Here is a 17,137-nt window from a genome sequence, read left to right on the forward strand (position 1 = left end):
CCTTTCCTAGATATACTGTTAATATAAGGAAATCAAACTTTTTACTGACTTATAGAAAATTTTAACATAAGTTTTATTTCATCATATTGATCACATTATATCTTAGTTGCTTATAATTCTCAGATAATTTCATAAAGCAAGGATCTTGAAAGAACAACTGCCAATTCTGAGGCATATCATATACTACTAGTGGGACTATACTTGGCATAACTTTCCTAGAGAAAAATTTTTGGCAATATGTTCTCTAACCTTTAATCCTTTAATTACATATGCTCTTAACCCACTATATTTTATCTCCAGAAAAAAAAAAAATCCTAAGAAGATAATCAAACCCACACATTGACATACAAGAATATGCATTTGTAAAGTTATTTATAAATATCTGTAATTGAAAAGAAATGGACATCACCTATTACAGTATTTATGGTAGTCAAGTTGTGGTACATAAAAAGGTAGAATACTTTTATAACATAAATATAGTTAAAATAATTACTCTGATTATAGTCACCATATGCTTTTTGCTAAATTAAAAAATGAAATAAAACAGTATGTTTTAAATACCATTAAAATGTATTTCTATATACATATATTAAAACAATAATAGCAATTATGGTAGCAGGTAGGATTATAGGTAGTTTTATTTTCTTCTTTATCCTGCTGGTCACATTTTATGCAGACAATATATAACTAAAAATCTTACATACTTCAAAATTCACAAAATTTAAGATTAATTCTCACGGAAAATTTACCCTTTCTACTGACAAGCAAAAGTGCTTTTTTGTGAGGGTACCAGGAATTGAACTCAGGGGCACTTGACCACTGAGCCACAACCCCAGCCCTATTTTGTATTTTTTATTTAGAGACAGGGTCTCACTGAGTTGCTCAGTACCTCGCTTTTGCTGAAGCTGGCTTTGAACTCACAATTCTCCTGCCTCAGACTCCCAAGCCACTGGGATTACAGGTGTGTGACACAGAGCCAGAATCAATCATTTTTTAAAGAAAAAAGTTTCCAAGCTGGGAGTAGTGGTGGACACCTGTAATCCCAGCAACTCAGGAGGCTAAGATAGGAGGAAGTTCGAGACCAGCCTCAGCAACTTAAAAAGACCCTGTCTCAAAAAATAAAAAGGGCTGGGGATGTGGCTTAGTAGTTAAGTGCTCCTGGGTTAAATATTCAGTACCAAAGAAAAACAAAGAAATAAATTTTCATTTATCCAGTCTATATTCTTGTCTCTTAATTTCATAATTCCCATCTCCTACCCACAGTTACAGTTGATTACTCTGATTCTGACTTCCCTAAGAAAACTGAAGCAAGGAGTACTTGCACAAACTTGATTACATCAATAGCAATTGCATCCATATACTCTGTGTCCCTATCTGTTACTATCATCACTGGAAAGCAATTTTGCCATCAGGGAACATGTGGCAATGTCTACAGACATTTTGATTACAGATAGTAGTGCTATTGGCATCTGGGGTGTAGAGGACCAGATGCTTCAAAACATTTTGCAATACACAGAACAGCCTCCACAATGAAGGATTACCCAATCTAACATGTCAATAGTGCAGAGCTAAAGAAACGCTGCCACTGATGAACTATCTATGCCCCTCTGTGAACCCATTCCTCTATTAAATTCCCTTCCCCTTTTGGCTATTTCTTTAAGAACTCTTTCCCCAACTCCTCAATATCAATTTTTTTGCTTTCCACTAGATCATAAAAGAAAAAAATTGCTTTTTAGCCTAATCTATACTAATATCTTCTACCCTATTTCTTTGCTTCCTTTTTGAAAACTACCCCAGAGTAACCCATACTCTGTCTCCAATTCTTCTCTTCCATTCTCTGATAGTGTATGTGTTGAGGGGCAGAGTGGGGGAGGGGGGATTTAACTCAGAAGTACTTACTCCTAGCCCTTTTTAATTTTTTTTTTTTTTTTTTTTTTTGAGGCAGGGTCTTGCTAAGTTGATAAGGTTAGCCTAGAACTATGGATCTCAAGCTCTTCCATTCTCTCTTAAACAATTCCAGGCTTTCACTTTTGTCAAGGACACCAGTGGTCTCCATATCACTAATGCCAATGGTTAACCCTCACCCCTCAACATCATATATGAATACTTGCTCCTTCTTGATACAAATTCCTGATTTGGCTTCTAAGACAGCACACTCCACATTCTTCTGTTCTTATCCCAATGATCAATTCTCATTTACTATATCTTCCTGCCCCTGATCTCTTACTGTTGGAGAGCTCCCAGCCTAGGTACTCAGTCCTTTTCTCTTTTTACATTCCCTCTTCTAGGGATTTCATCTAATGGCTTTAAATTTCATCTATATACCAATTACTCCCAAATGTATACCTCTAGCCCACACCTCTCTTCAGAACTCTATATCTCTATATTAATATATTCAGCTCCCTATTAGATATTTCCATTTAGCTATCATATGTACAAAAGGTAACTCTGGATCTTTTCATAGACTTATTCTTCCCCACTCAGGAGACAGCAACTCCATCTTTCCAATTACGCAGGCCCAAAACCAGGGCTTATCTTGACTCTGTTTTTGGTTGTTGTTGTTGTCATTTAATTTTTTTTTTGTAGTTACAGATGGACAGCATGCCTTTATTTTGTTTACTTTTATGTGGTGCTGAGGATCGAACCCAGTGCCTCACCTGTGCAAGGCAAGCACTCTGCCACTGAGCTACAGCCCCAGCTCCTTGACTCTGTTTTGAACATTCCATATCCAAGCCACCAGAAAATATACATTCAACCTTAAAAACACGTCCAGAATCCAACATTTCTTAGAATTTCCATCTCATCTGTAGTAGTACACAATCTTCAACTAATATTTTTACTTTGATAACTGCTTGTCTACAATTTATTTCTCAACCCAATACCAGAGTGATTCTTTAAAATTTAAGTTGGACGTGTCACTCTTCTGTTTAAAATCTTCCAATGGCTCCCCCTCATTTCACTTAGAGCCAATGGTTTTACAATGGTCTATAAAGATCCCACATACTCTGGTCACCAATACTCTCTGACCTCATCCTCTATCTCTCTACCCTTTTTTACTCCACTCTATCCACACTGGCTTCCTTGCTCTTCTTAGGAAAACACTCCAAGAAACCTCCCACCCTTAAAGCCTTTATATTAATCACCCCTTCCAAAAGTAGCTGGTGATACTTTTCCCTCAGACAAATGCTACTCCTTTATCTCCTCCAAGTCTTTGAGAAAGTGATATCAGGACCAACATACCATCTTAGTCATCTATTTAGTGATAGATATAACCTGCTCCCACTTAGCCCCCTTACTTTTCATTTTTCTGTAGCACTTTTCACATTCTAACATACTATAAAATTTATTAAATTGTCTGCTTTCTTTTTTTTTTTTTAAATATTTATTTATTTATTTATTTATTAGTTTTCCGCAGACACAACATCTTTGTTCGTATGTGGTGCTGAGGATCGAACCTGGGCCACACGCATGCCAGGCGATCGTGCTACCGCTTGAGCCACATCCCCAGCCCCAAATTGTCTGCTTTCTGCACTAGAATATAAGAAAAAGTATAGGCGAACAATTGTATATATTTTCATCCAATATCCACTATTTACTATACTTTTGTCCTGTTTCCAAAGGAATTCCCACCAACACTTGGGCTGCATTTCTCCAGTCTTCTTCTTTCTCATATATAGATGCAAGATGCTGTCTTATGGAAGCAACCTGGAACAGTAGGTACACATGTTAAATTATTTTAGCTGACATTAGTAACTAATCAAACAGATACATTATTGTAACAATGCTGCCATTCAACATATTAAGATGACCAGTAAATAATAAAAGCTTATCTAGACCACCCAAAATTTTCAATGAATTTTGCATTCACAGAATTACAAATAGTGAGCTAAAATAACACACTTCTGCAAGTAAATTAAGGCAATATTTTAATTTAAATGTTAAATTTTGTTTTTGTTACTACATACATGATGCTGGAGTTTTCATACTTTGGGCCTAATAACTTTATGGATTTTAAAAATTGCCTAAAGAACAATATTTAGTTCATAAAATAAAATATTAATACATGAGCAAATGTCAGCTGGAGTTACAATATACTATTTTTTTTTGATTTTGCATTGCGAAATGTTTGGCATACTGTTTTGTCAAAAATGAAAACAAATGATTGCCTCCTTTAAGAATCTAGTAACATCAGATTCTAAAGTAATCTCTGCTATCTGAAATTCAAACTCCACTGCTATAGATTTTTACCTGCTCCTCAAATGAAATGACTCTAGGCTGGATCTTTTCCAAGGTGAAATGATAGATTTCTTTGGCTGTGCTATCAGGCAGGTTAGGGAGATGTGTGCAGAAATCAGTCAGCAACTGTCTCGAGATCACAAGACTGACATTCTCATTTACCACTTGTTTTAAAAAATAAGAGAAAAAAATGAGTAATTCATAAATTTTCATTAAGCAATCAACCTTTCCTTAAAATTAATACTAAGACAAATCTACATTAGGGCACCCTTCAATGCATTATTCAGGGATTTCCATACCCTTATTTTATATTATACAATCAGTTTTCCTTTTGCTGAATTACTTGATTATAAAATGAATACACCCAAACAATAAAGATACCATGAGTATTCAAAGAAACAGATATGTTTGAAAGAAGCTTTGTTTAGTGGTTAAGAATTTTATTCTCTTCCTTTTTTTTTTTTATTTTTCTACAAAGCAAAGGCATAGAAACACCCATATTTTTAATGTATGTGCTTATATCCCACATAGCTTAAAAAGATGTTAAAAAAAAAAAAAAAACATAATACCAAAGTGGATCAAAGACCTAGGTATTAGACCAGAGACTCTGCACCTAATAGGGGAAAAAGTAGGCCCATCTTCACCACATAGGATTAGGCCCCAACTTCCTTAACAAGACTCCTAAAGGGCAAGAAATAAAATTGAAAATCAATAAATGGGATGAATTCAAACTAAAAAGCTTCTTCTCAGCAAAAGAAACAATCAATGAGGTGAAGAGAGAGTCTACATTTGGGGAGCAAATTTTTGCCACACGAACATCAGATAGAGCACTAATCTCCAAGATATATAAATAACTCAAAAAAATTAACACCAAAAAAACAACCCAATCAATAAATGGGCTAAGGAGCTAAACAGACACTTCTCAGAAGATATATAACTGATCAACAAATATATGAAAAAATTTCAACATCTCTAGTAATTAGAGAAATGCAAATCAAAACTACTCTAGATTTCATCTTATGCCAGTAAGAACGGGCATTATAAACAAGGGCTGGGGTTGTGGTTCAGCGGTACAGTGCTCGCCTAGCATATGTGAGGTCCTGGGTTCAATCCTCAGCACCACATATAAATAAATAAAACAAAGGTATTGCTACAACTAAAAAAAAAATATTTTTTAAAAAAGAATAAGTGTTGGTGAGAATGTGGGGGAAAAGGCACACTCATACTTTGCTGATGGGACTGAAAATTGGTGCAACCAATACGGAAAACAGTATGGAGATTCCTTAGAACACTTGGGATGGAACCATCATTTGACCCAGCTATCTCACTCCTCGGTCTATACCAAAGGACTTAAAGACAGCATACTGCAGGGACACAGCCACATCAATATTTATAGCAGCACAATTCACAATAGCTAAATTGTGGAACCAACCCAGATGCCCTTCAATAAATTAATGGATAAAGAAACTGTGGTATATATACACAGTGGAATATTACTTAGCATTAAAAGAGAATAAAATCATGGCATTTGCAGGTAAATGGATGAAGCTGAAGAATATCATGCTAATTGAAGTAAGCCAGTCCCAAAAAAACAAATGCTGAATGTTCTCTCTGATAAGTGGATGCTGATCCATAATGGGGGGGTCGGGCGGGGGAAGAATGGAGGAACTTTGATTGTGCAAAGGGGAGGGAGGGAGGGAAAGGAAGGGGACATGGGGGCAGGAAAGATGGTGGAATGAGATGGGCATTATCACCCTAAGTACATATATGACTGTACATATGGTGTGACGCTACATGGTGCACAACCAGAGAAATGTAAAGTGTGCTCCATTTGTGTACAATGAATCAAAATGCATTCTGCTGTCATATTTACTTAATTAGAACAAATAAATAAATTTTCATAAAATTTAAATAAAGCAAGTATTGCAGTACAGTTAACACCACTTGTACTTTCCAAATAAAGACAGAAAGAACTTCAGTCAGCATTAGATGTATCAACATTATAAATAATTATGAGATATTCCTGTATGTGATAAACAATGAAAGCTCTGAAGCCACACTGTTTCTATCATTCCTGATTATATAACCTCAGAAACTTCTTTCTGTGCTTCTGTTTTCTCATCTGTAAGATGAGGATAATACCATCTACCTACTTCATGAAGCTTGAATTCAATAATATATGCAGAGCACTTTAAACAATACCTGGCACATTGTACTTCACAAATGTTAATTACTATTAACACTATTATTATATTTTTGTTTTGTTTGGTGGTATTGGGGGTTGAACCCAGGGTCAGGCCCATGCTAGGTAAGGGCTCTACTATTGAGTTACATCGCAGACTATTATATTTTTTTAAATGTATCGTGCTTGTGAACCACTGCTTAAATAATCCAAGTTACTATGAAAATAAATGATGATTCAAAGTTGTTCAAATGATATGAATGATTTTAACAGTAGCCTCCTTTTCTTGGGGGATCAGTGGATTCAAAGTTTTTTTTTTAATATTTATTTTTTAGTTGTAGTTGGACACAATATCTTTATTCTATTTATTTATATTTATGTGGTGCTGAGGATCAAACCCAGGGACTCGCACGTGATAGGCGAGTGATCTACCGCTGAGCCACAACTCCAGACCCAGGATTCAAAGTTTATGTAAAGATTTAAGTTTATAAAAAGCATTATTCTTTTACTACTATCATTCAATGTTCTCAATAAAGTCACTCTGAAATTTTCTGAAATCATTGCCAGTCTTTCTCACATTGCAGGCTCTGATTTTTTGAGAGAGTAACTTATAGCACTTATAATTATTTAGCTTACAAAATATTAATTGGAATTCATTATTAGATAATACTGGATGTGACTTAAAACACTTTCAGTATAATCGCAACTATGCACTTATAACAGAAAGAAATTACTACACAAATTAGTATGACTCAGGGAAATATAAGTAAATGAGGATACAAAGTCAGAAAACCTAGTTTCTTATGAGCAGCTAAAAAAAGAAAAATCACTTCATCCTGAGATTCATTTTATATTATACACAGCATATCTATACTAATACTGTCTAGTCACAGGATTATTAAAAGGACTCTTAAATGATGGACAATGTAAGTGAAAACATATTGTGAACTATAAAGTACCACCAAGTACTATTAATATTGTTAAGTCATTATAAATTCCAGCTTAAGTTTTGAGTAATTGTCAAGATAAATGGATATGTCTGAAATCAGGGAGTGGGGAAAATTAGATCTCAAAGAATGAAAATTTCTAGTTTCCAATTCAAAAGGAAATTTGTAACATTAATAAACAATATCTAGTACATAAGACTTACTACTTGATAGGTACTTTTCTAAGCACTTTATTATGTTTATTAACTTTTTTAATCTCCCAACAATTCTACAAAATAATTATCATATGCTCATTTTTGAGGAAAAGGAGGCACTAAAAAGCTAAACAACTTATTCAAGATCATAAAATAGCACACCAGAAATTTAATCCAAACCATTCTCTTTACATTATGTTAGACTGTCTTTCATCAGGTACTATATCAAAACTACATAAAACCTTCACTGGGATGGTAATTTAGAATATAATTCACTGAACAATAAACAAGTTGTAAACAGATTAAAAAAATTAGAATCAATATCAATGCATATTTAACATGGATACTTTGATATAAAACAAGGTTTTAAAAAGTTTTAAAGTACTAGCTCAAAAATACAAGGCAAAATTGAATTTTCATCCCACTTACTTGCTTCCACAAAAGCTTTCAGAGCTTCTAGTTGTTCTGCACCCGTTAACTGAATGGCTTTTTCCAGAATCTGACGATACCTAAAGTAATATTAAACAAAAATAATGTTCAGAAGTTACTGTGTTTTTTAATGGAAACTTTGAGATATATTTATTCATTTCTAATGCTAAGTTTGATGTGTTTATTCATTTCTATTTACCTGATTGTTTCTTTTTAAAAAATGTCTTTATTTTATTTTTTTTAATGCTGTGCTGAGGATCAAACCCAGTGCCTCAAGCATGAGAAGCAAGCGCTCTACCACTGAGCTATAACCCCCAGCCCCATTGATTCTTTCATAGTACTCTAATTTGCAGTATTCTTTACCGTACATCAGTTTAAGTTTCCAGTCCAAGACAATACTAAATCTATAATTCTAAGATGTCACTTCTAGATTTTAGTACAATATATCATACTTTTAAGAAGTTTTTAAGTCCATCAAAAGACTGACTCTATAACTCTATGTTATTAACTCTAAGATATCATTTTTTCTTGAAACTTTTAGTTTTGAATTCAAACTAGAAAGTCAGTTTCAAATGTCAGGCATACCTGTAATCCCGGCCATTCAGGAGCTGAGGCAGGAGGATCACAAGTTTGAAACCAGCCTCGGCATCTTAGCAAGACCCTATCTCAAAATTTTAAAATAAATATAAAAAATGGACCAGGATGTAGCTCAGTGGTAGAGGTTTGCCTAGCATGTGCAAGGCCCTGGGTTCTATCAGAGTGTCAAAAAGAAAAAAATAAGCTATATTTTCCTTCAACTATATATTATATAGATACATTATCTGGGGCCATCCAGAACGTTTTTCTTTTATGGACCTAATGAATCTAGGGTCATCAACAATAGAAATATTATTGTCCAGGTCACAGAACCAAACATTAGAACCTGAATGTTTCTCAGGGATGCAATGGGGAAGGACTGTAATCTCAGCTACTGGAAGGCTGAGGCTGAAAGATTGTAAATGCCAGGCCAGACAGGACAATTCAGTGAGACCATCTCTAAGTTTAACAAATTAAATAACAAGGGTTGCTGACAGATACACACATACAAACATAGAACATATAAATTAAAATTTTCCATATATTATTAGGCATGGTGGTGCAAACCTATAATCCCAGCAATCCTTAGGAGGCTGCGGCAGGAGGATCGCAAATTTAAGGCCAATCTTGGCAACCTTGTGAAATCTTGTTTCAAAATAAAAATTAAAAAGGGTTGGGGATATAGCAACCCAGGAGTAGAGCAATCCTGGGTTCGATCCCCACTACCAAATGTTTATTAAGCATCTATTATGTATATGAAACAAAGTTTAGTACACTTTGATTCCTGGTTTCTTGGCTCTTGAAAGGATTTAGAAGTAAACAAAACAAACATTAAAATGTACCAAAGTCATTATTTAGAACAAAATGAGTGCTGACTGAATGTAGTAATAGTTCTTCCACTTGATGAGCAGACGACTGCACTAATCTTCCCTCAAAAAATAACAAAAACAATATAAGATGCTGAAAGAAGCCAGGGGCAGTGGCACATGCCTATAATCCCAGTGACTCAGGAGATGAGGCAGGAGGATTGCAAGTTCGAGACTAGCCCCAGCATTTAATGAGGCTCTAATGCTTATCATTCTTCAACTGTTTCAAAATAAAGTTCCTGTTTCAAAATAAAACGGGCTAGGGATATGGCTTAGTGCCATGGGTTCAATCCCCAGTACCAAAATAAAGTTTAATAGCATAAAATATTCCAATAAGAAAAAGAAAACAGGAACACAAAGGTGAACCACAGCTTCTGAATGATGGCACTGATGGCATTTGCTGATAATGGCAAGATAGCTAAAAGGTACAGAATAGCATTTCTGGTGGAGACAAGGGTATGGGTTCTGCTTTGGGACTCCTTTCAAATTTGCTGGGAACACTGACAGGCAAGTTGCAATATTTGGCCAACTAATAGAGCTGGAAACATGAACACTTTGGGAGTAAAGTTATAAATTCTATTCCAAGGATCATCTAGGTAAATCAAAAAATTCTGAAGCCTTTTTCCTAGACTATTAGTGTCCTCAGGTACTTGGAAGAAAGAAATGAAAATCCTCTCTGAAACATAGCATCTTAGACCTCCAAATACCCCTAAAAATGTATTTTTAAATAATTCACCCAACATACAAAGATTAATAAGGCACATGATAATACAGCTAGAATCAACAAAAGTGACAGTAGCAACAACCAGGGAATTCAGATACTGAAGTTATTGGAAGGATTATAATACATTTATACTTACCATTTCATGGAGATAAAGACAAGCTTTTAAGATTCAGCAAGAAATTGTGAACCAGGCTGGGGTTGTGGCTCAGTGGTAGAGTGCTTGCCTAGCATGTGTGAGGCACTGGGTTCGATCCTCAGCACCACATAAAAAAATAAATAAGTAAAATAAGGGTATTGTGTGTGTGTATACACACACACACACACATACATACATATTATATATATATATATATAAATATACATATATATATATAATATGTAGATGTATATATATTTTTTTAATTAAAAAAATTTTAAAAGACACTGGGAACCATAAAAAAGTATCATTTAGAAAAAGAATCGCCAGAAATCATATAATTGAAAAATATAACCAAACTTAAAACTCAGTGAAGTACTTAGCAGATTAGACACAGTTGAAGAACTGATAAACTAGAAGGCAAATCTGAAGAAACTATTTAGAATAAAACAATGAAATGAAAATACACAAAAAAGAATAAGAGACGTAAGAGGTTATGGTAGGTGGGCCTAACAGGGATTTCACTGGAGCATAGAAGAGAATACAAGATGGTGCAGAAGTAACATAGCTGAGAGAGACACAGCTAAAAACTCCTCAGAACTGCTGAAAGAATACAATCCAGTGATTCAAGAAACCCAGTGAAGCTGAGCCAGGATAAGTTGGTATTTACACAAGTAGCCACAATTCTTTTACTCCCCTTTCTAATGTAACTTTGTAGCTCTTCAAATCAAGAGGCAGAGTTTTTCCCCTGTCCCTGACTCTGAACTTGGTTGACCAATAGAATATGGTAGAAGTGAAATGCCAGTTTGGAGCCTAGACCTCAACAGACCTTGAACCCAGGGGCACTTTACCACTTAGCAACTACATCTCTGGTCTTTTCTATTTTTGAGACAGGTTCTCACAAATTGCTGAGGATCTCGCTAAATTGCTTAGACCGGCCTCAAATTTGCTATCCTTCTACCTCAGCCTCTGAAGTCACTGGGATCACAGGTGTGTAGCAACCACACATAGCTTAAATGTCCCTTTGAAACCCTGCTGTTGTCATACAAAAAAGACCCAGACTAACCTACTGGCTGATGAGATATGTGGCCCTGTCAAGAGGCCAGCCAATGCACAAAGGCAGAGCTGCTCAACACAATATGAGGGAACATTTGGGAGACAAGATAATTTGGAATAGAACTATCCAGCTTGGCCCAAACCAAACTGTCAACCTACAGAATTGTGAATTAAATAAGTGGGGTAGCTTATTTCACAGCAAATGCTAAGGGGCATAGATAAATAAAAGAAAATCCATATACACATATCAAAATAAAGCTGCCAGAGATTAAAAACGAGGCCAGGCAAAGGGACCCACACCTGTCATCCCAGTGGCTCAGGAGACAGTGGCAGGAGGATTGCAAGTTCAAACAGAGGCAGGAGGATTGCAAGTTCAAAGCCAGCCTCAGCAACTTAGCAAAACCCTGTCTCAAAATAAATAAATAAATAAATAAAAGGGCTGGGGACATTGCTCATTGGTTAGGCACCCCTGGGTTCAATCTGCAGTGTATATGTAAAATTTTTAAAGAGGTTAAGAGCTAATATTTAGGACAGAGAAATAATTTCCAGTAACCTCTTCATCTTTTAAGAGTTCTAAATATTTCAATTTAATGACAGTGGGAAAAGCATACATTCCTGGGGGAAAAAAAATCACTATCTAAAACGTAGTCCAGTTTGATGAAAATAACACATAAAGGTAGATATGTTTAGTTAGGAGCTCTGAGACAAGCAAGACAGGCTGTATTCCAGCTCCACCACTATGTGACCTTATATTCCATCTTTGTGTCTCAGTTTTTTTCATATGTAATATAAATATTATATATTTATATTACATATGAAAAATGTAATATAAATATATTATAAAATAAATATAAATATTACATATAAAAAAACTGAGTTAAGTATTTTAAAATGTAAGTGCAGTTGTGCTTAGTAGACAGAAGTCCCTAGCTATTAACATTTACACTACAGATAGGAGTCACAAAACTATTGTATGGGGATTAACAGAGAATCAGAGACTAGAACCAGAGTTAGAATGTCATCCAATCTTATCCTTCATTTTATATGTGTGTGTATTACCATTTAGAAAAATTTATATATTTATTTATTTTTGTATTCTCCATTTTTAACAGTTTTATTTCACTTTATATTAGAAAGTTCTGATTCAAAGTCTACCTATATGGAGTAGAGGACAATCTATTTCATTTTCTGAAAAATAGATTTTCTAATAGGCAAAGGCAGCTAAGAGGTGTCCCACTACTAATAGCTTCTTGTAAAATAAAATGTTTAGACTCTGAAGTCCTACTATCCTCCTCTAGGAACCCTCTATATCCCAGAACTGGGAAGGGGAAAAAAAGGACATATTTCCATAGGATTAAGTCAACAAAGATCTATAATCCATGACCTCACACCTGCCCTCAAAGAAATAACATTCTAAAACACACAAAAAAGAAATTACATTCTAGTTAGGGAAGAAGATGGACGAATTAGTGTTATATAGAGATCAATATAGGATGCCACTAAGCATAGGATGAACAATTAACTAGGTGGTGTGTATGGATGGATATGAGTATGTAAGTTTGCTGTTGTTCAGAGAGGGTTTCCAGGAAGAAGTAATATCTGGCACCAGAAGCTGTGTCACGCATCTGTAATCCCAGCAATTTAGGAGGCTGAAGCAGAAGGATTGCAAATTTGAGGTCAACCTCAGCAAGCAACAAGATCCAATTTCAAAATTTAAAAAAAGGGGGCGGGGGGGGGGGGTCTGGGATTGTTACCAGTGGTGAGCACCCCTGGGTTCAATCCTTAAGACTGGAAAAAAAAAAAAAAAGTAGAAACATCTGCCTGGGTTTTAAAGAATCAAATCAGTTTTAGCCAAGTAAGACAGACCACCACAACAGCTATCTATTTAAATGCTCCCTCTGAAGGCCCTCCTTCTCTTCTAAAGTTTGATATGAGATAATGAACACAATGCATGACATATACAAAAATATGCCTATAATATTTGCAAAAGTGCATTTTGTATGGCTTATTTCTTATACCAACTTTAGACAGCTGTGTTAATTCAGAGTTATAGAAAAGCACTTCTAACTGAATTTTTAACAAGAAAAGCAGTATAGTCTGGTAGGTTAAAAATGAGCTTTTTAAGCCAGGGATGGTGGCACATGCCTATAATCCCAGTGACTCAGGAGGCTAAGGCAAGATGATCACATTTTGAGGGCAGCCTCAGCAATTTAGTGAGGCCTCATCTCAAAAGAGAAAATAAAAAGGGCTGAAGATGCAGTTCCATGGTAGAGTGCCCCTAGGCTCAATCCCCAGTAATACCCCAGCTCCCAACCCCATCAGAAAAGAGCTTTTTAAAACAGGCAGACCTGGGTTCAAATACAAGCTCTGTCCTTTTCTAGCTGTTCATTGATTCAACCAACATTTTTTATTTGTTTGTTTGTTTATTTATTTATGTGTGTGTGTGTGTGTGTGTGTGTATGTATGTATGTATGTATGTATGTGGTTCTGGGGATCGAACTCAGTGCCTCACACATGCTAGGCAAGCACTCTACCACTGAGCTACAACCCCAGCCCTACTCAATCAACATTTTTTGAACAACTACTGTTATAGATATGCTGCTAATTACGGGATCACACAATATAAGTTTTAGAAAACCAATGTATTCCATCATTCTTCAGGATAGAATCTCTTATTACCCAGCTTCTAACAAAAACCCTACAACTGATTTATTTCAAGAATATTTCCCTCCTAAAATATGTAGATGAATGAACTGTTTTGTTAAGAGGATAAATACCCTGACACATTCTTGCCAAGAGAGAACCAGATATATACATGTAGGCAAGGACAAAACTTTTCTCAGCAGCTATGAAGGAGTTGTGGACTAACATTGCACTAGCTATCAGTTATCAACCAAATTATTTCATTTAGTCTTACAGTAACCAATGAGGTAGACTGTTACAGTAATGGCTTCACACCTCCCTCTGTCCATGTTCCTTTGCAATGTCACTTTGCCACTAAAGAGGTAGTGAGCTGGGCACGGTGACACATGCCTATAATCCTGGTGGCTGAGGAGGCTGAGTCAGGAGGATCGTGAGTTCACAGCCAGCCTCAACAACGGCCAGGCACTAAGCAATTCAGTGAGACCCTGTCTCTAAATAAAATACAAAATAGGGCTGGGGATGTGGCTCAGTGGTTGAGTGCCCCTGAGTTCAATCCCCAGTACCAAAAATAAATAAATAGGTAGTGGTAAACTCCATTTTCCTTCCCCTTGGGCTGGTCTTGTGACTTATCCTGATCAGTATTAGAGAACTGATGATGGGAGCTTCTACTCTCACCCTCTTGGAACACTTGCATGAAGAAAGCCCCAGCTAAACTACTGAATAATTGACTATATGAAGAGACATAAGTGACTCAGCCAACAGTCAGATATGCACATAAATCTACAGCCAAGTTTCCAGCTGACATAAAATGCATGAGTGACCAACTCAAGATCAGCACAACCCAGTCAACCCACAGAATCCTAAGAAATAATAGTTGTTTTACACCACTAAGTTTTTGGGTTGTCTGCAGTGCTGAGGCTCAAATCTGGGGCCTTCAGTATGCCAGGCAAGTGCTCTACCTCAGAGCTATATCCCTAGCCAATTTTTGGTTTATTAAACAGTAATCTGTAACAAAAGCACCCCATAGGATAGGTATCATTGTTTATCTCCAATTCAGATCTGAAGAAGTAGATTCTTTTTTTTAATATTTATTTTTTAGTTGTAGAAGGACACAATACCTTTATTTTATTTATTTATTTTCATGTGGTCCTGAGGATCGAACCCAGGGCCTCAAACATGCTAGGCAAGCACTTTACCGCTGAGCCACAACCCTAGCCCCTGAAGAAGTAGATTCTAAGCTGAAGTTTCAGAATTTTGCAAAGGCTTGAAAAAACAACAACAACAAAAATGAACTAATGTACTTATTTGTTGTCCAACATAATAAAAAGCAAAATAAGTATGGTGAAATATATAAGCTGGTTTTACTTTCATCCAAATCTATAAAAATTATGTGCAAAAAGGATTGAGCCATGAAGACATATTCAACATATTCCCAACCCATCGAATAAATCAGTATGCATTTATTGGCCACTTAAAAAATAGTAACAACAACCTTTATGGTATTTTCTATGTGCCAAGTACTGAACTAAATTATACACACACACACACACACACACACACACACATTTTGTCCTCAAACAACCTTAGACAAGAATAAGTCCGATTATTATCCCAATTTCCCTGGGTGGCAAAATATTTCACAAAGTAATTAATCCTAAGATATACAGCTAAATTTCCCAATGGTAAAATTAGCTTACATTTAACACCAGGGAAAAGGGAGCACAGTCCATATGAAACATATTCATGATTTCAATGTCCAGGTTAGAGTAATAGATCAAAGCGATCCCAGCTGTCAGGATGTGAATATTAGGATCATTTGAGAGTCATACTTTAAACAGAAAACAAGTTCATCAAAAAATAGAAATAATGCAAAATCTGTAAAGAAACTATTTATCCACCCACCTACCTACAACACTGCTGAACAACTGCCTGCAGGACAGGCACATGTCACAAATTTTAACTTAGAGTGGATCTAAGCATTTTAAATGGTTCCTGCAAACATCAGTATTCTATATATCCTAACTCGCACAAGTACAGTTTGCCTATGTGCCCCTCCTTAGAGTTGGTGAAGGAGTGAAAGTATTCAAAACACAAGGATACCCAGATGATGGACCAGTGGTTCAGAACGACATGACAGCAGCCATACCTCCACAGCCTCCGTCAACCCTGAGAAGCCATCTCCTCGGAAAACTCTGCACCAAGACCCCAAAATATAAAATTCCCTGCACCAAAAGATGGGGAGCGTCCAAAAAGAAGTAGATTTCGGGTGACTGGCTGACCAGGGATAAGAAGAGATATTAGGGAAGGCTGTGAAGGCCGAGGGAAAATCTCCTCTCTACCACGCTTCCAAAATCCAAAGCAATCAGTAGGGATGTTAACAAGGACTGAAAAAGTTGACAGTCATCCCAAAACTAAGAACTTGAGGGCCCCTGCACAAGGTCCCCCTCCAGCTTTCTGCTGCTCCCAACATTTGGCTCCCCAGCGGACTTCAGGCCCGCCCCCTTGGTCTTCAGGCCCGCTCCTAGCTTCACACCCGAGATCTTTGGTCACCTCAAGAAGAACAAATCGATGGCTTCCCTTCCAACCTCTCTACTCCTCTGCTCCAGAGAAATACTCACTTGCCCGCCAGATCTTTATGAGAGCCGCTCGAATTCATGAGCTGGGCCAAATCCTGTCGCACGGCTGCCGCCATCTTTCTTCCAGCTCAGCCAAGGCGGCTGGGCCTCCTGCAGTCAGAAAGAAAACGAGTGTGGTCCTCCAGAGTGCAGCTAGAGGGAACCCGAGATACCACAGAGTAACGGCTTTGTGGGCCAGAGCGCCGTGTGTGGGAGCCGGGTGAGCTAGCTCCGCCCCCAGGGTTGATGACGCAAAACTCCTTTCCTCATGTCCGAGACCCGCCCAGGTCTCTCCCACAGACTGTCGCTCACGCTCCGACTTGGGATTGGCTAATGAACTTCAAGGCAGTGTGTCGCTTGTGCAACTTCAGCAAGGGCCGGGTACGTTAAACTACTGTGTTTTCATTCAGTTCCGTTTCTCAAATCTGTGGTGGACTGTTCGTCGTTCTTAAAGTCAGCCGTTAAACTACCTGTGGTAAAGAATGACATGTTTCTATTTACATTTCATCACAGTCCGAAGCTCTTAAAAATTA

At 36.7% G+C, this 17,137-nt stretch overlaps 1 protein-coding gene across 3 annotated transcripts in view; it reads right to left on the bottom strand.

Annotated features, from left to right (window-relative positions):
• The window catches only part of Cops4 (COP9 signalosome subunit 4), a 34,052-nt gene extending 17,307 nt beyond the window's left edge, over window positions 1-16,745 (bottom strand). For 2 of the 3 annotated variants that reach the window (XM_046457664.2, XM_046457663.2), the window contains exons 1-4: window positions 16,608-16,745; window positions 7,989-8,068; window positions 4,249-4,400; window positions 3,602-3,705 (exon numbers count right to left, since the gene is read on the bottom strand). In XM_046457664.2, coding sequence (XP_046313620.1) covers window positions 3,602-3,705; window positions 4,249-4,400; window positions 7,989-8,068; window positions 16,608-16,681 — 410 coding nt within the window. In that variant the 5' untranslated portion in view covers window positions 16,682-16,745. Of the gene's footprint in view, window positions 1-3,601; window positions 3,706-4,248; window positions 4,401-7,988; window positions 8,069-10,290; window positions 10,386-16,607 lie in introns of those variants that run through there. The other variant, XM_058583423.1, reaches the window with a different exon arrangement.
• Window positions 16,746-17,137: the final 392 nt, after the last annotated feature.

This window comes from Marmota monax, unplaced genomic scaffold, assembly GCF_021218885.2.
Source record: "Marmota monax isolate L192 unplaced genomic scaffold, Marmota_monax_Labrador192_F-V1.1 WCK01_AAM20220418_F8-fsc00128, whole genome shotgun sequence".
Taxonomy (NCBI): domain Eukaryota; kingdom Metazoa; phylum Chordata; class Mammalia; order Rodentia; family Sciuridae; genus Marmota; species Marmota monax.